Genomic DNA, 25,061 nt, shown 5'->3' on the forward strand with positions numbered 1-25,061 from the left:
GACATACGGTTGGCCGCCTGCGCGGATTTCTAATCTCCATTGAGAATAACCGCCTTGGCCAGAATCGATCAAAATAGTATCATTATCATGTTCCAAACTAGAACCGAATCGATTGATTGCTAATTATTAGGAAATGATTTTACATGTAGACATGTTATAGATGCAAATTATAATTATAAACAATGTAGGTCAGTTAAATTATTACTGTTCGTAATAATCTATTTATAAAAGAACAGTAAAAGCCCGAAATTTGGAACAATATCGTGTATGCTTTTAACATATAAGTATATAAGCTCTCAATTCGTGCATTATTACTTTTGCGGTGAATCTCTATGAGAACAATGGCGGTAATCCACAAGTGCCTAATAAAAAAACTACGTATCTTTGAAATAATATTATATAGTTAAATATCGAATAATTTAATGTACCCGCATTAAGGATGTTACAATTATCTTTTTTTTTTATGTTAGAGGTGGCAAACGAGCAGGAGGCTCACCTGATGGAAAGTGACTACCACTGCCCATGGACATCTGCAACACCGGGGGGCTTGCAGGTGCGTTGCCGGCCTTTCAGGAAGGAGTACGCTCTTTTCTTGAAGGTTCCCAAGTCTAACTCCTCATTAGTAACTAAGATGAAATGACTAATCATGACACGTGTCATGTTTGGCGATAGATTAAATGATAAGGAAGATATTTGGATCCTGTATAAAGTCAGGCTATATCTTATGAACCGCGATAGTTAGACAGTTGAAATTTTCACTTCACTTCATTTGTATTGCTGGTATAACAAAAAATACAAAAAATAACAGAATAAAATAAGTATATAAAGGCGCTCCCATATAACAGACATCGCACTTTTATAGATTTCATATTTATTTAACCATATGCGTTTATAATATTTTTCGTTGCTTAGTACCCTTAAACAAGTTCCGATATACACTATCAAACTATTCTGTTCTCTCTAAATCCATTTTTACCTAGCTGTATCTTGAACGAATATTTTACAGTATTAATATTAATATTAAAATATTCTTATTAATATACACACATTTGATTCTTTACAACGAAATGGGTTCAGAAATATTATGGTTAATAAAAGAAAAAAAAAACATTTCTCTGGAGTGTAGGTACATCAAACAAAACTAAATAACATTCTATATTAATACAGATAAATGTAACTTTAGAAGTTGAAATTTAATATCATTCCTTTACGCTAAAATTCATATTTAATATGTATAATTCTATCTTAAATTTATATGATAAGCAACTTACAACATTATACAATTTACTGCGTAGAACAGTAACTGTGACATGTATGTTCAGCGACAGCCTGTACACGAGAATGTTATGTCGCATTTAAATACAGATTTATACTTCGCTTAATATCTAAATATATAACAACGGACATTTTTAACTTTGCCGTTTCATAAATTCAAATCATTTGTAAAAAATACATTGGTAAAGAAGGCATATGTTAGCGACATCCGGTCACTCCAGTCCCAACATGAAGCATACAGCATAAATATAATTATTCTTGTGTTAAATATTAATTAAATAATTTAAGATACTTAAAGTGGGTAAATGTTTATTAAAATTAATCATAAAACTAATTAATGTTATTATATAGATTTTGTTTATCAAATATTGTGGGGGTAGTAGTAACTTAATTTCTGGGTGGGAGGATTATCAAAAGTTATATAAGTTATTACAAATTAGATGGAGTTGAGTTCAATTTATTCATTGAGTGCTTACTAAGTAGAAACGCTGTAACTATAATTATAGTGTAATAAAAGTAATAGAAGTTTGTGTGGGCTGTTTTATTGGAAAAAGTACTTAAAGTGAACAGTGAGAAGTGACATTTATTAACATCTCAGAAGTGGGATGGCAGGCCCATACCGTAAAGGCCTTGGTGTGAGGAAAAGGAATATTACCGAGGTTGACATATCAGACGACGAAAATAATGAAAATTTTTTTTTACAATCTACCGCTACGCCTAAGCGACGCTTTGTGCAAGCCCATGCTGAAATAATACCCGAATTTCGTCCAGAAGATCAAAACAGTAACGTTAAGGGATGGCTACACAAAATAGATCAATTGGGGGATATCTACGACTGGGATCACAAAGATCGTCAGTTTATTATGCAAGTCAGACTCCGAGGTTCAGCAAGAGAATGGTATGATGATTTGGAAGATTATGACATGAACTGGGAGGAATGGAAGCAAGCCCTTGAGACAGCTTTCCCTCGATCATTTGAGTATGTAGACTGCTTAGAAAATATGTTAGCAAGAAACAAAATGGAAAACGAAACCATGACGAAATATTTTCATGATAAAATTTCTTTGTTAAAAAAATGCAAAATTTATGGAGAAGCGGCAATTTCCTGCATTATAAGAGGACTTCCAGTTGAAATCCGTGCAAACGCAAAAGCCTACAAATGTGAAACACCACAACAATTATACTGTGGCTACCTATCGTCATTAGAAAACTATAAGGCAGTCGAAACTCAGGTGACAAAGCGAACGACTTGGAGGAGAGAAGGTACCAACACAACAGCTACTAAGCTCCCTTCGAAAATCTGCTACGGCTGTCGACGGCCAGGTCACGAGATACGTGACTGCTGGACTAGACGACGCTGCGAGATCTGCCAACGAATGGGCCACACGTCCTCCAACTGCTGGCACGCTTCGAGCTCCTCAGCACAAGAAACAAAGGTACATAATATTTATTTTTTGACTTACAATGTGTATTTAGATCTTTATAAGAAGGATGTAAATGTAAATGGTCAGAAACTCAGTGCTTATATCGATACCGGCAGCAAACTAAATATTTTGACAGTTTTGTGGGTTAAAAAATTAAAATTAAATATCACGCCGTCCAACGTCATAATGAAAGGTTTTGGTGGGGCCCATATGCGCTCCTTAGGTAGCTCTAAAATCGAAGTATCAATAGACGGAGTAGTTTTGAAAGGCTTCGTTGAAATTACTGATTACAATTTAACTGGTATAGATCTTATAATAGGACAATCGATGATAAATCAGGACGATATTAGTTTGGTCACCGCAAAGGATTCTGTTACTTTTGTACGTACAAGAAACATTAATTTTCCTTTTAAAAATACTCTACTAAGTGCTTTAGATTTTGTAGAAAAATATTCTGTGTATTTGAAACACACAACTGTTATACCGAAACAAAGTGAAATTTTTATAGAAGTTTTTATTGAATGTAATTCTAAGGACATAAACACATTTTTGACAAATTCCGTATACTTTGATTTAGGTCAAATAGCTTATATTATACCTGGTGCGATAATAAATTCAAAAGGTTCTTATTTAAAAGTAATTAATATTAGCGAATTTGATATTAAATGGCTATCGGGTAGTATAGTGGCACGTGCAGAACCAGTAGATATAATTAATAACACCAACTGTCGTGACATCTTAAATATACAGATAAATAATAATAAGGAAACCGAATTTGATTTAACAGAATTGAACGTTGGTAAGTTAGAGAATAAACAATATGAAAAATTAATTTATTTGCTTAAAAAGTTTGGGTATATCTTTGCAAAAGATACAAAAGATTTAGGTTGCACACATTTAATTAAAATGCATATAAAAACTACTACAGATCAACCTGTCCATTTTAAACCATATCGGTTATCTTATAAAGAGAACGAAATTGTGAATAATAAAGTACAAGATTTAATTGAGGCAGGTGTAGTTAGGGAATCAATGTCTGAATATGCTAGTCCTGTAGTGTTAATTAAGAAAAAGGGTGGAGATTACCGTCTTTGTATAGACTATCGAGCCCTTAATGCGCGTACGGTAAAAGATAGATATCCTCTTCCACATATTGATGATCAGATAGCTCGCCTTGCTGGTAAAACTTTTTTTACAACCTTAGATTTAGCTCAAGGTTATTATCAAGTTCCTATGGCAGAAGAATCAATACATAAAACTGCCTTTGTGACTCCTGCAGGTCAGTTTGAATTTTTAAAAATGCCTTTCGGGTTGGCTAATGCCCCTGCTGTTTTTTCAAGATTAATTCAAATGGCTCTCAATAAAGTAGGAAATAGTGTTGCTATATATTTAGACGATGTGTTACTACCTACAGTAACGGTAGAATCGGGTCTTGAACTTTTAGAAAAAGTATTAGAATTGTTAAAAGATGCTAATTTAAAATTAAATTTATCGAAATGTTCCTTTCTTCAAAAAAGCGTAAATTATTTAGGTCACGAAATTACTGCTGGGACTGTACAACCAGGACAAAATAAAATTAATTGTATAAATCAATATAAACGACCACAGAATGTTCATGAGATTAGGCAATTTATCGGCTTAACTTCCTATTTTAGAAAATTTATAAAAGGATTTGCAGAAATTGCGCGACCTCTGACACAACTGACAAAAAAGGACGTTAAGTGGGTTTGGGGACATGATCAGGACGTAGCATTTCACACATTGAAACAACACTTAATTCAACGTCCCGTTTTGGCAATTTACGATAGATCGGCAAAAACAGAATTGCACACAGATGCAAGTAAACTAGGTCTAGGAGGAATTCTTATGCAATATCAACCGGATGGTGAACTTAAACCAATCGCGTATTATAGTAGGGTGACTAGTAGGGAGGAACAATTTTATCACAGCTATGAACTTGAGACCCTTGCCGTAGTAGATTCTCTTAAACGATTTCGTATTTACATAACGGGCATTCCAGTAAAGGTCGTTACTGATTGTGCTGCTTTACGTACAACTTTAATTAAAAAAGATCTAATACCACGTATAGCTCGCTGGTGGCTAGCAATACAGGATTTTGATCTCCAAATAGAATATCGCCCTGGTTCACGTATGAGGCATGTCGATGCCTTGAGCAGAAATCCATTGTCTGAAAATATTTTAATGATAGAAGAATCTGATTGGCTATTAACTCTTCAATTGCAGGATGAAAATATCCAGAATATTATTAGACAACTTAATGAGGGGACCGATAATTCAGATATACAATCTAATTATGTAATCAAGGATGGTCTTCTATTTCGTAAAGCTTTAGCTGGGGAACGATTTGTTATTCCTAAATTAGCTAAATGGGGTCTTTTGCAAAAATATCATGACCAGATTGGACATCCTGCTTTTGATAAATGTGAAAGAACTATAAAAGCACAATTTTGGTTTCCGGGCATGACACGCTTTATACGTAAATACTTAAAATCCTGTCTTCAATGTGCATATGGAAAAGGAGACTATGGTAAAACACAAGGTGAACTATATCCAATTGAAAAGGTTCCTACACCCATGCACACTCTTCATGCTGATCACTTAGGTCCATTTGTTAAAACTCGGAAAGGGAATACTTATGTCCTCGTAGTTATTGATGCATTCACTAAATTTGTTTTTGCAAAATCTGTAAAAAATTGTAGTTCTGTGGAGACGATAAAACAACTTAAAGATATTATTTCACAATTTGGTAATCCTCACAGAATTATTACTGATCGAGGCAAGGCATTTACAAGTAGATATTTTAAACAATTTGCAACTGAAACACAATTTAGACATGTTTTAAACGCAATAGCTAGCCCACGTTCGAATGGGCAGGTAGAAAGGGTAAACCGCACTATTTTAAATGGGTTAAATACGATGTCTGAAAGTGAGTGCACTTGGGATAATAAATTAGCAGATATAGTATGGGGTATTAATAATACGCCTAATAGCACGACTGGTATGGCCCCCTTTAAACTTATGTTTGGTCATTCTAATTCGCGATTGCCAGGGTACCCTTCCAATGAACCACAGGATTTCGAATCCCAGGTCCAAGCGCTACAAGACAGACGAGACGTAGCAAAATTAAGAATAGATAGGAATATGACTGTAATGAAACAAAGATTCGATAAAAGTCGGAAAAAATGTATTAAGTATTCGGTTGGACAATTAGTTTTATGGAAGGGAGGTATAAGTCGGGATACGACAGCTAGAGTAACAAAAAAAATTAAATGGACTCTATACTGGTCCCTATAAAATAACGAAAGCCGATAAAAATCTAGATAGGTATACAATTACAAGTATAAAAGGGATGAAAGGTTATAGACGTTTTAGCGCTATTGTACGTGGGGAAATGTTACGTCCATATAAATCAACTCGATCTGATGATGACAGTTCAGGGAGTGATCACGAAATAGACCGAGATGACCTTATTGACTTATTAGAAAGTTAATCCTAAACTGATTCAAAATATTTATTAAGCTGTTCATGTTATGAATTACAAAAATATGTTGTAAGTAATATAGATAAGATTTAAATGAAATTAAAAAAAAAAAAAAAAAATGATATGAATTATAGTAAATATAGTATACTTAATCAAAACCTTTAGTGTTATATAAATAAATTATATTCTGAAAAATGGTCTCGTAAATAAAACTTACTGTAAAATGTTTTATTAAAACAAAAAAAGTGATAATTTTTAATTATTATTCTGATTAAAACCACTTGTTATTTTTTTTTAACGAAACTACGTATATGAACCAAAATATAGTTCTAATTGAAATATTAAAAATCTTGAATTGGTCATAACTTTGTAACAAATATAATTTATGTCTCAATAATTTAATACAAATAATTACGTATATCAAAGGGTTTATAGCTATGTGACCTATGAGACCTTGACTGTGTGTCAAGGGTTAAAACTAAGTGACTGTGTATCAAGGGTTAAAACTATGTGACTGTGTGTCAAAGGGTTTAAGCTATGTGACTGTGTGTCAAGGGTTAAAACTAAGTGACTGTGTGTCAAGGGTTAAAACTATGTGACTGTGTGTCAAAGGGTTTAAGCTATGTGACTGTGTGTCAAAGGGTTTAAGCTATGTGACTGTGTGTCAAAGGGTTTAAGCTATGTGACTATGTGATATTTAACGAAAACGTTACGATTATTGTCTTTGTGTCATAAAACTAGTATTTTGTACATACTAGCGGTAGTATACTATGTGCAGTTTACGTAAAACTACAATTTCAAATTAATTTAAAAAATTTTAGACCGGATATTTGGTGTTTTTCTTTTCTGTTACAGGTTGCAAGCCCTCATAGTGAAAATACAGAGCGCCGTGGGACACGGCTGTTGCAGGATGGCCGAGTGTTAGCGACATCCGGTCACTCCAGTCCCAACATGAAGCATACAGCATAAATATAATTATTCTTGTGTTAAATATTAATTAAATAATTTAAGATACTTAAAGTGGGTAAATGTTTATTAAAATTAATCATAAAACTAATTAATGTTATTATATAGATTTTGTTTATCAAATATTGTGGGGGTAGTAGTAACTTAATTTCTGGGTGGGAGGATTATCAAAAGTTATATAAGTTATTACAAATTAGATGGAGTTGAGTTCAATTTATTCATTGAGTGCTTACTAAGTAGAAACGCTGTAACTATAATTATAGTGTAATAAAAGTAATAGAAGTTTGTGTGGGCTGTTTTATTGGAAAAAGTACTTAAAGTGAACAGTGAGAAGTGACATTTATTAACACATATTATTCGATACAAGATTATATAGATGATAAAAAAGCGTGGAGTTAATGCTTGTTGACTTCCAGGCAGGATATTTTACATACATATATAATTGTACTTAACTATCATGACTATATTTTTAGATGTTGAAAAAGAGTAACTACTGAGTTTCTTGCCGGTTCTTCTCGGTAGAATCTGCATTCCGAACCGGTGGTAGCTTTACTTAATATAGTTTGTTAAATGACGATTCAAAAGTGCTTGTTAAAACCTACTTGAATAAATTATATTTTGATTGATTTATAATATTATATTATTATAATAATATCGATACATTAACGTTGTCTAGGTACATATTTTATTATAGATGGTTTAAAATTGAGTAGTAATTAGATTCGTTCATAATGGGAATTTAATTACGACAATTAAATACAGTGTAAAATGATTTCTCTACTGTCAGCTTAGAGCCGTGTTAGACCTAAATATTTCATTGTATATAATATGTGGCAAATGAAGAGGCTCATCTGATGGAAATTGTCTACCACCGCCTATTGGACATTTGCAGCATCGAGGGGCTTGTATGTACGTTGCCGCTAAACTATAGTATTGGTATCTTAACCGATAATTTTCAATTGAAATCCGAGTACATCACTACATTTTCATGTGGTTAATTTGTGTTTAATTCATCTCATGATCTATGAAAGTTGAAAATATCGTTAGAAAACCTGCATGTGGCAGGTGAAAATCTGCCAAATATACACCAACTCTCATTGGGGCAGCTTGATGGAGTAAGCTCCTTCTACTCGAAAAGGAGATAAGGCCTTAGCCCAGCAGTAGCAATATTACAGGACGTTACTTTACAGTCAACTTAATTTATACAATTATTTAAAAAATATGATTCAAATTCAGAACACATGTTACCAATAATGGCCATTCTGGAAGAATCGACTTCATATATTATATTATATATGATATAGTATTTAATATAGATGTATTTTGAAGGCTAAGTAAACCAGTGTAACTATAGGCACAAGGGACATTACATCTTAGTTCCCAAGGTTGGTTGGTACATTGGCGATGTTAGAAATGGTTATTATTTCGTACGGTTGGCCCATTTGCCCGTCTGACTAACTATATAAAAAAAGAGCATATAAATAAATGATATTACAAACTGTGACGTAGTTGTTTCCACGTTATTTTTTTTGTTTGTTTTTCAGTACAAACAAAATTAACTAAATTTTAATCATTTTAGTCAATTTAAATGAGATATCTTGTAACTGTTATATAAATACAATTGAATTAAAACGTCGTAACTTTATCATAGCTTGAGATTGAATGCCGTCGTTTTCCCATTACCACAAAGTGGCTTTACGTCAAACACAGGACAATGAACCGGTGACACGCGACCTGCATCCGCTCGAATGTAATGATTGTACACAGTTAACTAACATATATATCTAGTACTAGTAACGCCTCACGACTGTTCTTGTAAAATCAGATCGTTTTAATATTAAACTATTTAATTTTTAGAATTCCGTACCCAAAGGGTAAAACGGACCCTATCACTAAGACTCCTTTGTTTGTCTGTCACCAGGCTGTATCTCATGAACCGTCATAGTTAGACACTTAAAATGTTCACAGATGTTGTATTTCTATTGCCGTTATAACAACGTTTAAAAGGGACTCTCATACAAGATACATTTTTTGCCGTTTTTATAGATAATGGTACGGAACCCTTCGTACACGAGTCCTACTCGTATTTAGCCGGTTTTAATATTCCTTTATTTATCTTCATATATGTGGATCAATTGTTGTATTTAAATCGTTATGAGAATTTTATAAAAGCAATTCTATATTATATACCGTACGCAGTCATATTTGTAAATAAGATATTAGCTGATTATGCACGATTAAACTGCACTCAGTATATTGTTATAAAGATTTATTACACATATAAACAATTGTTACGGCCTTCTCTTATTATCTTAGTCACACAAATTGCACAACACTTTATTTTTCACAATTGCACTTTACTTTGAGGACGTTTTTAGCGGGAGGTTTTGAGTTATAATTAAAGATATTTCACACTAATTTCATAATATAATTATTTATTTGCCGGCACACCTTTCTCGCTCGGTATCTACCCGGCGAATGTCTGGTTTTCCGACTTTTATTACAAGTTCAATTTCGAGTCAAAATGAAAACTATATTGATAATCAAAATAAATATTTTAATCTAAAAGGATAGAATCAATTGAGATACTACATTATTTGTAGGATATAGTTTTGTGATTCATTAAAACAATGAAATATCTAAAGTCTGTAACACAAACTTACTGTCGAATAAAACTAATCTAAATTATTACAAGAAACATTAATTATTTTGTTAATATTGTCGTCGGTTATTAGTCGACTTGCAAATGTAAGCTAGCAAGTTCGTGCTAAGATATAAATTTCAAGTGATTTATGCTACATGTTCGACGCTAAGTACATAATACTAAAGGAAATATATGGTGGCGATTAACTCTAATGGTTACACTATCAGTAATAGAAAAAAATGAGTTTCCTCAACGCTTAATCCTAAAGATAAAAATACGATAAAAAAATACTCTTGTAACAAACAGTAGTTCACACTTTCGCCTTTAGGATTTGTGCACGCGCGTCTTAATACAATGCACATAAAACTCATTCTACCGCCTAACTGTAAAACTTATTAGCTTATTTCCGATTTCTGTGATTAGTAAGTCCGTGTAAATAATACCGGGATAACACACGTTGTACGAAGTTATTATGACCACAATTAAATTATTTAATCAGTTTAATTGTTATAATTATAGGATAATTACGACAATTAAGCCGATTTTAGGATATTTAGGTAGGTTTTCTATGTTCGTTTGTTTTGATATGGTATGATATGACAAGTTATACTTATAGTAGGGCTATTCTCTAATAAGGAACTCAAAACTTGGGCAAATACGTTTTAGATATTACATATTTATATGAAACTAGATGTGCCCGCGACATCGTGCGCGTTTGAATTTAACAAAACAGTTGTTGTTGTAGCCAAAGTTACTCCTTGTTATATCTGCTATCTGCCAGTGAAAGTCTCGTCAAAATCGGTCCAGCCGTTCCAGAGATTAGCCGGAACAAACAGACAAAAATTGAAAAAATGTTATTTTGGTATATGTACCTTGTATACATTAATATGCATTCAGTAAAAAACGGTTATTTTAATATTACAAACAGACACTCCAATTTTATTACAAGTATAAAAGAAAACGTAGAGCTCGCAGTAGTATATATTATAAGTCAAGAACTAACGGATTAGTCACTTGATTCGATACAATATGATGTACAATTTGTTATATTAAAGATAAAATAGAACAAAAGATAGAAGAATATAAAGTATTAATTCTATTAATGAAAGCAAAAATTGCACTTTATTAATTTTCAATATAAAACAAATTACAATTACTGGGAAATACAATATATTCCTTCCTACATTGAAATTTCTGTTAAATTCTACTCTACGCTTTACTGCTATATACAAGTTAGCTGTAATTCTGAAAAATAAACGATCGCTTCTAACAAAAGCCATTTAAACGTTTTGTAATAAATACATACGTCACAAAAATCCCGCACCCGGCGTGACATTTTCATGCTATTTAACTCGCAACACGCAATTTCTGTTTATGGCGGGCACTGCGCTTCCCACACCAAATACAACTATGTGCTCCGTCGGATTGTTTAAAAAACTATAAAATAAATATATTTTAAATGTATCAAGTTTTGTAGCGTTTGTGTGAAACTTTCCGGATGAAAAGGTCAATGACACTTTTGCAACACTAACTTAAAAATAACTAGTATATGTCCAACTGAATTTCGTAAAGTAAGGTGGTGGAATTAGCGCTACGCGCCTGTCCATAAGACGGGTGGCTACCAGTAAATATTTTAAGGTCCTGTAATTTTATTATTCATATTAAAATATTTATATTTTAACTTACACAAGTCGATGTTGTCGTGATATTAATACATATATTTTTTCGTACATTTTAAGAAGAACGACATTCGTTTCTTAGTCTAAATCAAAACATAAAAAAAAAAAGTTGTAATGACGTTTCATGTATAGCAAACTTTCTGACCACTAACATAAGCCTATGCCTGGTGTAGATGAATTATTACCGCGGAGACAGTGGAGGGGAGTGATGTAGGTGAATTATTATTGTGTATATTGATTTATATGTGTTATCAATTCTATCAGAACTGTTGCTTTTTTCTTCCGTACCTTCTGACTTTTTCTTTCTGTTTTCATTGTGTGCGTATTATACGAGTTACTATCAAGTTGTGGACATTGTTATTTCTTCCCGCTTCACACACTACGCACGCACCTATACGTGGTACTAACCTCGCTTGGTTTGACTGAGTTATTAGCTCAGTGCCTACATCCAATTACATTTCCATACCACAGCGGAAATAACAAAAAAAAAACATCGCAATCTGCCTAAAAGTGTAATCTTCTCTTGTGGGATTAGCTGCTATTGGCTTTGGTCACATTTAATTGGTCTATTAAATTTGGCAACGAAAATCGAAACGATAAAAAAAAATTGACATTTTTATTTAGTCCATTAATCGAATATTAACGGCTTTTATAAAAAATCGAATCAATGATCCTGATTGAGGTTATTCTTAATTTTATAAGTATAACTATGGAATACAAACAATATCACATTTAAAAATAGAATCATTTCATAGGCGCAATTTATCATATTATAATAATTATCTTAATCAACTTAATATTTAATAAATATTAATAAAATATTTAATAAATAATAAAAAAATAATTTGCAACTCGCTGACCCAGTTCAGACAAAGCCGAGCAGTAGCGATGTATGCTTGCGCGTTTGTTCCATGTTCAACATGCGGAGCGTGCATACCTGCCATGATTTAAAGCCTTATTCCCCAAATTATTCTTGATGATTTATTAGTGTTCTTAAACAAGAATAATATGTCGCAGTATATGCCAACTCTGGTCGAAGTAACACATCTGCTATACCATAGCAAATTTACATATTGATATTGTTGTTTTACAATAAATTTAGACTTAGAACTACAGAAAGTAGTAATCGGGAGGTACAGTAAAATTATTATTTACATTCGCTAAGTCCATTTACTATATAGGTAGTGAGTATATATATATTTTATAGTATACGTTTACGGATGGGCATACAGGCCTCTGGTGGTAAGTCTCCAAGTAATACTACTTACTTACTACCCAGACGGGCTTCCTCATAGCGCTACAACCAAGTAAATATACACGTACGTCGTACATATAGTACCTACAAATGTACGCATACTTGTGATATATTTGCGCGTGTTATGTGAGCGTCCGTATCCAAAAGTACTTGTCCAAATTACAAAGCCAGTTTTGCCAAAACGATTCATATGTTATTTATTTTGTTAAGGATTAATACTGTATAGAAATTAAATTGAACGTAAAATATCTTAAAAGCGCTAGAGATAAGAAATCTTAGCTTGTAAATGAACTCGCTTAAAGCGGGGTGAGCGAATTTGAACAGTGAAGGTTTTCGAATAACGTTGCTGCACCCACATAGGCAATTATAGTTAACGCTTCAAATGTATATTCATTGCGCTTTTTTTTAAATATTGCGAGCAATTAATTTAGCAAAATAGAAAAATCCACATATACATGAATCACACTATTGATTCGCGATAAAAACACTTTTGCCAAACTTCGTACTTCGTTCTGGCGTACTTCAAAGCTGAACGAAATACAAAATATATAATGCAAATCGTCCATAGCCATTACTAACATACAATAAATAAAAAGTTTTTTTTTTTTTTTTAAATAAGGACTCGAGCAGTGATTTTTTGCAAGTTGCGGTATTTTTAGGTTTCACACGTGATTGTCGGGAAAAGTTTTTGAACAATTTTGATGTTTTTTTTTCATGTATCAATCTATCTATCTACATTATATCAATTTTTAAAAGTACAGAAATTATATTTATCAAGTTATCTTTACAGCGTTATGCAAACCATATAATAATAATTACCGAAATGAGGTATAATAAATAGATTAAAAAAAAAAATCTGATACGTATGTAACTAGCATACAACTTATGCGTGTAATATTATTAACTAAATAGCCGTACACATTAATGGTGAATTAACTATAAGGCTATGAATTTAAAGATATGATTTTATTATTCGTTTGTTTGTAAATATGTAAATACTAGTAGAAACATGTATGATAAGGTTTGAAAGCAAAGACAAAGTGCAATTTAATGTCGTGGGTTAGTTGTCGCGGTGAGGCCTTCAGGCTTAAAGCTACGCTACACACAGCTAACATTGTATCGACAGTCCATTTAAAGGTATATAATCTTAATATATTAGGAAATCGATAAATAAATAGTGACATAGTTTAACAGAAAAAGATACCCTTGAAACTGTTCGACCGATCACCATGACAGCTGGTACATATGTTGTTTCATATAAGATTTTTATGCCCCCCTTTATTGTAAAACCGTCGTCGCTTCTAGCAATTCAGGACATGAACTAGTATTCCATCAACCGATCAACATAACCTATTGTATACACAATGTCTGTCTGCTGGACTTTGTTCCTTAAATATATGTATGCGTTTGTATATGCATGGGTGTGTGTGTTTGGGTGCGTGCGCGTGTGTGTGTTTGTGTGTGTACAATGTATAAAATCATAAAGATATTAATTATAAAATGAAAATTGCAAAAAAATATTTAAAACAAACGCTTAGAGGCCTCTTAGCGAAACTATGAAATCGCATCAGTACAAAAATACAAGTTGCAATAAATATTGTGATCCATGAATTGCTGACTGTATTCCGATATTGTATAAACATCTTTAAGCGTGTACAGTTATATGTAGAGTAGTTAGCACAATACAAGCATAGCCTAATGAAACTGCTAGTACATTGTAAGTGAAGCTCAATGTCTAGAATGATAATCACCTGCAATGCAGTGTTACTACTCACGTGCATAATAATTTGGCCACCGTTGAAGGCTAGAAATGTAATAACATATACATCTTTATCATTACATACTATAAAACAAAGTCGCTTACCGCCGTATGTCCCTATGTATGCTTTGATCTTTAAAATTACCCAACGGATTTCGATGCGGTTTTTCTAATGGATAGATTGATTCAAGGGGAAGGTTTACATGTATAATACATGCACAATGTAATAGAGAAACACTTCTAAAGTGATGTCGTAAACAAACACATGTTTTGTACTTACATTGCAAACGCTCGTTGAATCTTACGATTACGAGATCAAAATAGTGTACTACAGTATTGTACACTTTTAAAAGATCTATAAAAGGTCCGCAATGTTGTATGTCTATCTCTTAGGGATAAACCACAATAACCATTTTTTATCCTTTACTTTTTACGATAAATAATAGCTTTATTTTCGAAGCTGTTTTAAGCAAAACAGCATTAATCCATATCCAATTAAGTACCTTAAATACATTGTGAATTTAATATAGATCAATATGGCCGTTTACAGCATGTTATTTTAAATGAACATATTCGAAGATATAACAGATTTAAAAAGCAGGGACATAGTGGCTTGTATTGTCTGAAAATACTGTGAACGTTGTAAGACATTCTGTAGTATATTTAGTATCAGCATTGCACCCGTGCGAAGCCGGGGCGGGTCGCCAGTATATTATATAAATCTTCTGTACTCGAAAACGATTGGATCGACATATAGATTTATAATGAGCGGTATATATAACATATGATTAAAATCTCATAAAAGTAAGTAAAGTACCAGCCCATATACTTATGTCTACTACTGTACTAAAGTTTTTCCTTTTGGGGAGAAGATTTTAGAGCTTATTCGAACAAACTCCAATGGGGAATTGGATTCACATTTAGCAGATTTTCATACGACAAATGAAAGTTTCCTAAAAACGTTTCGCTTCACTGACCGAATAATATTTATATATTGAACTATAATATAAAAACTGAATTAAGTACTAGGTAATATATTCGTTTTGATTGGACCGGATCTCATGATTGAAACTGCATCTATAGAATGCAGATGCATAAGATTTATGTGTATTAACCACTGAGGCACGTCGGCACGGAGTGAACTCATATCATAACAATATACGCAATTTTAAATGATCATTAAACTAACAATGTAATATAATATTTTTAAAAGCTTTTTAGATCAAAGCTTTTTGTAACAATTTTATGGAATATCTCGACTACATAGAATGTTAAACGCGTTAGCCTAATTTATAAGAGATAAAATGTCAATATTCTGTAAAAGGGGGTATTACGGCGGCTTTTCTTTCAAATAAGAGAGAAAATAGGGTCGGAAGTGATGAAGAGAGGCTGTACGATGAGGCCGCGGCTTATGTTGCCGCAATAATGGCTGTGACAATCTCGCGAAAACATGCAAGACGGAAGGGAGGAATCAGGAATAAATCATCACGAACTCTGTTCTCATAATTATGGCAAATCCTGGGGCGTGTGTCTTTTGTAATACTTACCTTTAAAAATCTCTTTATTCTTATGAATACGTTCTTACTGTACATACTTTACTTTAATTTTACTTAATTTTTTTTTAAACATTGATTTAAGCGGTCAGGCAAAGGCAATTATAGTTGATGCTGGCAACTATTATCGTTACTTATTTTAAATAGTTATGAGCAATGTAAGAATATTCCAATTAAGTTGCTTTTTGCACGGCTGCTTAAACTGACATTTAAAAGAAATACATACATATTATAATTGTACTTTATATCGATGTATTACATTTTATCATAGTTCGTATAAATGATCTGTCGAATTCTGGTAATATATTTTTCATGATAAGGTCACTAAAATTTGCATAAAAAATTGAATTCGAATTTATTTTCAAGCATTGTATGTGTAATTATACACTTATATAATACTTGGTCTAATGTATTCGATTATAATGTAGGGCCATGTATTATATGCTCGAAGCTTTACTCAACGCTTTGTTAACACACAACGTTGCGTGATAAAACATTTAAAGGCATAATAATAATACAATATTGAACCTTATACGATAACAAATAAAATCTAAATTTGAAAAATGTATCTAAACTTAAATTAAAAATACATCGTATTCTCATAGTCTTACTGCATTGTTGAAATATAACTTGACAAGTCTCTCGTTTTAATTATAAGTGAAGTTACTATAAGTTTTCTCTTGTTGACTCTTCAGCAAATTTGTTAAGAAACTAAATTAATATTTGAGAAAAAGTTTTATTATTACTTTGTATATAAAATAAAATGCAAAGGAAAAATCTTGTTGTCGTCTTATTTTCATAGATTTCATTGCGATCATAATTATTATACTGTTATTTGTATAAGTTCTATTATTTATGTAGTTTATTTGCTTTACTCTGTATAAAATGATTATACAACCTAGATTCAATTATTGATTCTTTTGAGATCAACTTGATTGCGTCGTAATGACAATTAATTAATATGACTTAACTTCTATAAGATTTTAAAACATTGTTTGATGAATATAAAACCTAAAATTAAAAAAAATTTAAGTTATTGTAACGCCATCTATATATCATAAAACTTAAGTGTTTTGTGTTGTCTTTGTTTTTAATTTATTATGACTTCGTTGCAATAATAAGCTTAAAACACTTCAAAAGATTTTTTTTTATAAAAAATTAACTAAATCGTGATTTACTTCATTTCAACACTAAGATTCTTTTACTTCAAATGTTTCACTTAAAACTACATTAGTGATTTTTACCTACCAGTGTAAATGTTGGATCTTCTGACTGAATGTATTTGAAATAAATACCGTCCTTGTGTTCTCACTTTGCATCTGACATATACAAGTATTTATTTATATAAAGTTTCATTACATACTACATTTTATTTGTTTTATTTGTGGTGGATCAAATAAATGGTTGTTTTTAAGGTTTCTATTTTTACAAAACATCTTTTTTATTTATATATTATTAACGTGACTTAAGTGAACTGCTAATCAAAAAAATATCCAAATGACTTCAACTAATTTCAACATGCATGTTACGATGAAAATTAAACAAAATCGTTTGAAACTTTCCTCTTTTTCCTTAAGAGACAAAATATTCGCTCCTCTGTCCGCAATAACCGTTAGCCGCGGGTCGTTACCCCATAATTTGACTAATTAAAATATTCAGCTAAAGTCTAATTATTAGCCTAAAAGGCTGTTTTTAAGATAATCTACTGATTTTTTAATAGCCCATAAATGTTGCAAAGCTAATCGAAGAGATGCGTGTTTCCACAGATTATATAGACATTGTCATGGACAGAGATGTCATACGACCACTACGGTCGTATGACAAATGAGCCGAGATGGCCCAGTGGTTAGAACGCGTGCATCTTAACCGATGATTGCGGGTTCAAACGCAGACAAGCACCGCTGAATTTTAATGTGCTTAATTTGTGTTTATAAGTCATCACGGGCTCGGCGGTGAAAGAAAACATCGTGAGGAAACCTGCATCTGTCTAATTTCAACGAAATCCTGCCACATGTGTATTTTGACTAACCCGCATTGGAGCAGCGCGGTAGAATATGCTCCAAGCCTTCTCCTCAAAGGGAGAGGAGGCCTTAGCACAGTAGTGGGAAATTTACAGGCTGTTAATGTTGTGTAATGTTTGTATGACAAATGAGGTATTCATTCGACTAACTACGACACGTAGTTTAGAACATACTTACATACATAGGTATAAAATAAACATACCGTCAGAAGCCGAGTGAAATTAAGATAAAATTGTATAAGTTTCACTCTGTATATTTTATAGATTTAGCTTACATCTAAAATAATGATTCGCAAAATTTAAATGCTGGTCAAGTACTTGCAATATTATCGAACAATTTTAATTGTACCGTGACGATGGCACTTATTTTAGATGGAATTTTAGATGGAATGGTTGTAAGATGTTATAAAAATACAATATTTAAAGAACTTAATTACAATGCAACAAGTATATAAAATGTATGTATGTTACTTAACAATATTTTGTAATAAAATAAAATAAGTACCTCCAGCAGAAAATTGTCACGAAATATTTGCATACTTGCATGTGTAAAGTCAACTCAAGTTTTATATTAAGTAAAGTAATGCAAAAATATACTTTTTAAATTATACCTCACTCCTCCGTTCTCCCCCTCTGCGACCTCGCGACCCACTCACACAATGGAGTCTTTGATGCCCCATTTAATTGACATTTCCCAATATTCCATTTTCTTTCACGCTGCCAAATTTTAAGACAGACCATTACGGTTGTCAATTTAAGTATCATTAACATTACTAGTTAAAGAAAGTACTAGTACAAGAGGCTTCATTAAAAGTATAACATCTCGCCTTATTACCTACACTGATGACAGGTGGGCTGGTTCATTTTTTGCCCAGAGGATCGGAATTCGGAATTCGGCATTCTTGCCACCATTCTACGCGGCTAAGATTTATACATTAACTATTTTTTATTCATAAATGTATATATTTCAGGACTTAATATTAACAATTCTTGTGTAAATAATTAAAAGCGAAATTCAATAAAGAAGAAAAAGAAGTAGAAGAAGAAGAATTTATTATTTATCGCATTGTAATTTAAAGTTAATAACGTTCTGTTGTAAGGAGGTCGGCAGTTGACCTCGAGCTGGTGTACACGCTAACGTGGGTTGCGGGAAGGCAACATTACTCTCTCTCCCCTGAGACAAGCTCCACCGGCCACCAGCCGAGCTTGTTATGAAAAGGACAACGAATGTGTTTGTATAAGCAATCCCGTTTCCTTTACTTCACATGTCTTAAGACAATTCGTGGATATAAAAAACACGTGGAATCACTCCATAATTTTAATTGTAATATGTATAATATTAAAAAATGTATAATATTAAACTCTGCTACATAAATTTTTTAGCATGTAATTTTTTAATTTACTATCTTTCAATATTGATAGGCAAAGTTAAAAATATCTGTCTAGATCTAATGAGATAAGTATTTAATCAATGAATCGAATACAAATTTTTGAAAACGATTCATAAAATATATAGTTTATAAATAAATAATTATATAAATAAAAGAACGAAATTCTCTTATTAAACTCAAGCAACGAACGGACGAGGAGCATTTCTGAAAGGATAACGTGCACTGAACATACTATGTATGAAGTTTCTTATTATGCCCGCTCAACGAAACAACAGTCAACTTTTAATTAAACTACCGTCGCTGCACCGAGTCCGAGCTACTCGCATCGATAGAAAAAGCACTCTTTATTCTCAATAAATAATAATATATTACATATTACTAGAACATAGAATGGTATTATATATGAGAAATCGAATCGTTAATGATTTACTTGCATCGGAGCTTGAAGAACGTAATAGAATATTATGTCTATCAGATCGAGTACTCTCTAAAACAACGGCACCCGATTTTATTACCCTGAAGGTCCCCAGATAACTTACTCTTTGATTTTGAATAGGACATTTTTTAACGATACGTTACATTAAAATTATATTACAGAGAAAACCTTTCTTTATACCAAAAAAAGTGCTGAAGGTGAAACTGCAGTCGCAATCTTTCAAATAGCAATGTAGTATTACTTATAGTCAAACTCGTTAAAACAATTACTTTTAATTGACAACAAACATTGAAGATACAAGAACAATACCATACTAGTCCTTGGGGCAAGGATCGAACCAACGACCATAAAATTGCGTAACAATCGTAAACCTTTGAACTATTTATTTTTTATATCGCCTTTGAGACAAATATTTAATTATATCACTAGCCAACTCGGCTCCACTATTAAATTTATTTTTTACATTGCTTAAAATAATAAAAATTTCATTTATTCGCAATTCAAATTACAGATAACGTTATCATTTGAATCCGTTCCGTTCCAATTCATTTAAAAATATTTATTTACGTACAGTATAAACTATTGTTACTTCCATATACAAGAAAACACAGACACATATATATTTATCTATCGATGTCTGATGTAATATTTCAAAATGTGTGATCATTGAAACGACTTAATCGATTAAAGTCGTTTTCTCCCATCATGTTTGTTTTGTGGACGTCAATGTCAAAAATCAAATGAACTAGATTTGCGTGACGTTATTTCCTTTTTTCAAGATACTTTTTTATAATATGACGTCAACACTATAACATACTGCTTTTCTTATTAGTTGAGTAGCAATTAAAAATGATTAATCCTAACAAATGTCTTAATTACGAAGTTAAGTTTGCTTATTTGTTCGTTACGCTTGCACGTCTAAACTTCTCAACTGGCCATCATGAAATGCATACTAATGGACCACCTGATGTTAAGTTGTCAGCACCACCCATAGACATTGATTCTGTTAGAACTATTAACTATCTCTTACTTCTCCAATGTACCATCAACATTAGGAACTAAGATGTTATGTCCCTTGGGCCTGTAGTTACATTAGTCACTCACCCTTCAAACCGCAACACAACACCAATATATAATACCAAGTATTGCTGCTTAGGACCAGAATATCTGATGTGTGGGTGGTACCTTCCCAGACGGATTTGCACAAAACCCTACCACCAAGTAAAATAATGTGTAAGTTAAGAAATATAATAACTGTAAAAGCGAACAAAGATTAATTATAATATCAATGTTTAGTTAATACGACTACAATGTGCGCAAAGTTCATCCCCTGGTTGAGGTTAATTGATTGATGATTATGAGCCGGTGTCCGGCGTTTACCGGAGTGGAAGAGTAAGGACGGGGAGTTAGGGTGAAGTTCAGTGACGTCATATTATCCGATTATACCTTAATGCTAAATAGAATAAGGCAAATAAATTAATACTAAGCGATTGAGCGATCACACTAAGAAATACTACATAACGGGATGGATTACATAATTTGTTATATTTCAAATTTAAACTGATAAACGATATCCGTTATTTTTTTATAAAATTCATAAATAACATTAGCATAGACTCCCTTTATTGTCCATAGTTTTTAAGCATAAGGAAAAAAAGTATTATAATGCACACCTCACCCTCCTGTAGTTGCCGTCAAATTCTTTTCATAGAGTTCACAAGTTGTACTGTGTGGACCTCAAATAAATGGGATAAAACATTAAGTAAAGAAAATTTATATAATCAAAAGTAATATAATTGAGACTAATGTTTTATAAACGTGTTACCCTTACTCAAATTTCGTTACATACGAGAGAAGAAAGATATGTCGTGAAGAAAAAGATATATTGTAAGAAGTTTCACTTCTATCAGGTGTACTGAGCAGAAACGGTATTTTTTTATAATGTTCGAACTCACGATCAAATACATTCAAGAGCTTTTCCTTTGTCGACAGTTAAGCGTAATTAAATTGACCCATTTCTAGATATCTATAAAAAGTTGGACAAAAATGAAACCTACTTATCTCTAACCTATATTCAGTGGAATTAGCTAGTGGAATTTCGACTTTAGAGTTCTCTCGTGTCCCTTTGATCTTCCGATTTAAAAATCATAAGTCTCGCGCAGTAAGAGCGAATGAATATTCATGCGATGCTCGGAGTCACTGACTAGTAACCCGCGCGACCCACCGGGACGCCGTCCGGTAACTTTGTACTTGACTACGAACGCAGAAGTTGTTTCGACTTCGCTCGCACGCCTTAAAGCATATTAAAACCTCGTATAAAAGATTTCATGACACCCACTTGTAATTATAAAACTACTCATATTATTCTGATATATATATCACGTTGAAAATGAAAAAAATATCTCCGTTAATGAAATATGATCAACTATTTTATTTGTTTTATTAATGACACTTTAAAAATTCCAACATATTGCGCTGTTATTAAAATATTATTCAGCAATAGGTATTTAATACGGCTAATATGTTTACAGCTAATTGGCGATATTAATTTCGCTAAGGCTAGTCAATATTACCAAACCAGTAAATGATTTTTTGTTTGTTTCGTAGCTTTTGTTGAGTCATTCGTCCGACTGAGTTGAAAGTTTATACAATTGTTGATATTATTATCAACGTTCAAACAGTGAAGCGTAAGTCGCAAAAGTTAACTGCCGGACTGGATTTGAACTCTCGATCTTTGGTCAACATCTTCATCAATCCACTGGGCTACCTCGATTCATTTAATTTGTCATATAATTTATAACACAACCAAAATTACGAATGTTTCATTATTACGAATTACTAATATTCCTATTTATCATATCATATATATTATTAATTAAAGCTTGTTCCAGGAATGGGGATGATAATAGTCTAAGGGGTCAGGATCGAAACTGTCAATTTTTACATCGCTAGGCAACTCTTAAACCAGTACGCTGTTGACGTTTATAACCGAATTAATACGGTTACTGATTATTTAAGTAAGAGAATAAGAAATAACTTTGAAAATTGATAGTTAAAGAAAAACAAATGTCTATGAACACCAAGATACCACATTCTACAAAGCAAGGGTGATATTAAAGAGAACCATTTGCTTATTACCCGACCGCAAACGGTCAGCTTTGATACACAAAAGTTTCCGCGCGCCTTTTGAGGGATCGCGACGAACAAAGACAACCGCCCTCGAGATTACTGCGGAGTATCTTTATAAGAATGTACCACCATTGTGAACTCAGGTTTGTATCAAGTCTACATCTACTCATAGGTAGATTTATTATATAATAACAAATAGTTTATATTGATATAATCATATTATTTAACTTTTTTAACTAAGATCATATTTAAGAAAGTCAAAATATAACTTTTAATCAATATTAAAACATAACACTATTTTTAAAAATTGTACAATTAAACTTTTAGTAAAACATTTAATAATAATATAATGTAACTTTTTATCCAAATAGCATATAACATACACAGACAGAGTGTTCCAAATATTTTGACGACTTTGTTTTTTAAATTACAAAAGGAATAATATTTATATTTGACGTGAAAACAAAACGAACGAGCATAATTACATAATCACAAAAGTGTGATTATCATATGAAATTGAAATATCATTTAGGAATATTCAAAATATGACCTTAAAGTTTCTTTACGAATAAAAAATCCTACGCGTAAACTAAATGTGAGATGATAATACCCTTCGATAGGTAATGAAAAGAAGTTATAGGTAACAGAAATTACTCGACAGAATTCGATAAATCTTGACTTTATTACAGCTACATAGAGTCATAAAGAAATTATTTAATTTTTTCGTAATACAAATATCCTAAATATCATCTTTTTATGATAAAAGACGGACAAAACGGCCACCTGATGATAAAATTGGACACCTACAGACATAGGCGCCGTAAGAAATATTAACCATTCCTTACATCGCCATTACGCCACCAAGCTTGGGAACTAATGTGTTATGTGCCTTGCCTGTAGTTACGATCACCCTTCAACCGGAGCACAATAAGGCTAAGTACTGCGGTTTGGCAGTAGAATTTTTGACGAGTGGATGGTATCTACTCAGACGGGCGTAGACATAGCTCTACCACCAAGTAAAATCTAAAGTGAGCGACGAACCCATCTATGAAATAAGGCATATTACATAAAGCTTATCGAAAAGTTTGTTTTGTTTACACGCTTGTTATGCGACCACCCTACGGAGGTACATTAGGACATCGCGTTCGCCGAGACCACCGACGACGGCCCGGTACCAGCAACCCTTGCGCAACATCACGCCGCCCAACAACGGACCACACCGATCTTTCTTTATAATTTCTGTGCCTCTTAGAATTAAAAAAAATATTAATATTATTTTATAAAAATTGGTTCTAAGGGCATTCTGTGTTACAAGCTCAACACATGAAGTAGTTTAATTAAATTAGTATTAATATTTGTAAAATAAGTTTGTGAATTAAAATAAATTCACGTTTTAAAGTACTTTCGGTTTTTTTAACTCCTTCGGCTGCGAACGACGTAATTCGCTTCTTCAGAATACACCAATGTGAATCGAAATAAGCTGTTTTGGTTTAGACAATCCATTTATCGAGAAATTATAAATACTAAATATGACGCATCAACTCAATGGAGCGAAGTACTGTAACCGTGTGGAGCAGCTATCGGCTAATCAAGTTTTTTTTAATCATTTGAGTTACAATTATTTACATATTGCCAATGTATCGTGCCATCTTTGTTCTGGTATTCTGTGAAAAACAAAATAAGTCAAAGTATGTGACGAACGAGTATGCAAACTACGCATTACTTTGCATACTCGCAGCTTTACCGGCGTATCCAGTCTTTTTACTTGTCATTTTATGCAACATATTCAGCTTTTAAAAGCACGTTTCACTTGGTTTTATGCTAGCTTTCCAAAAGTGGTAATACCATACGAGTGAGTGGATTTAAAGCGATAAACATTTTTTTCAGTTTTTTGTTTGTATTTTATAAATTATAGCATATGTATTAAATACTCGTTTTTGATTTAATATATTATTATAATACATCGAAAAGTATTCATTCAATATTTATGTAAAGTGAAAAAAAGTTACTTAAAATTTCTTTGGGATA

At 32.3% G+C, this 25,061-nt stretch overlaps 2 protein-coding genes across 2 annotated transcripts in view; both read left to right on the forward strand.

The window, feature by feature from the left end:
• The window catches only part of LOC113401172 (large ribosomal subunit protein eL24), a 424,188-nt gene that overhangs the window by 317,764 nt on the left and 81,363 nt on the right, over positions 1-25,061 (forward strand). The gene's annotated exons all lie outside the window — the stretch shown is intronic.
• LOC113396617 (uncharacterized) lies at positions 1,474-7,454 on the forward strand. The gene is made up of 2 exons (XM_064215448.1): positions 1,474-2,711; positions 7,057-7,454. The coding sequence occupies exons 1-2, from the start codon at positions 1,881-1,883 to the stop codon at positions 7,168-7,170; spliced, it is 945 nt and encodes a 314-aa protein (XP_064071518.1). The 5' UTR covers positions 1,474-1,880; the 3' UTR covers positions 7,171-7,454.

This window comes from Vanessa tameamea, chromosome 7, assembly GCF_037043105.1.
Source record: "Vanessa tameamea isolate UH-Manoa-2023 chromosome 7, ilVanTame1 primary haplotype, whole genome shotgun sequence".
NCBI lineage: Eukaryota > Metazoa > Arthropoda > Insecta > Lepidoptera > Nymphalidae > Vanessa > Vanessa tameamea.

Bases quoted from the DNA above. Each gene is read 5' to 3' on its own strand.
- LOC113396617 (XM_064215448.1), top strand. From the start codon at position 1,881: ATGGCAGGCCCATACCGTAAAGGCCTTGGTGTGAGGAAAAGGAATATT. The intron at 2,712-7,056 runs GTACATAATATT...TTTCTGTTACAG, and splicing joins CCTCAGCACAAGAAACAAAG to GTTGCAAGCCCTCATAGTGA.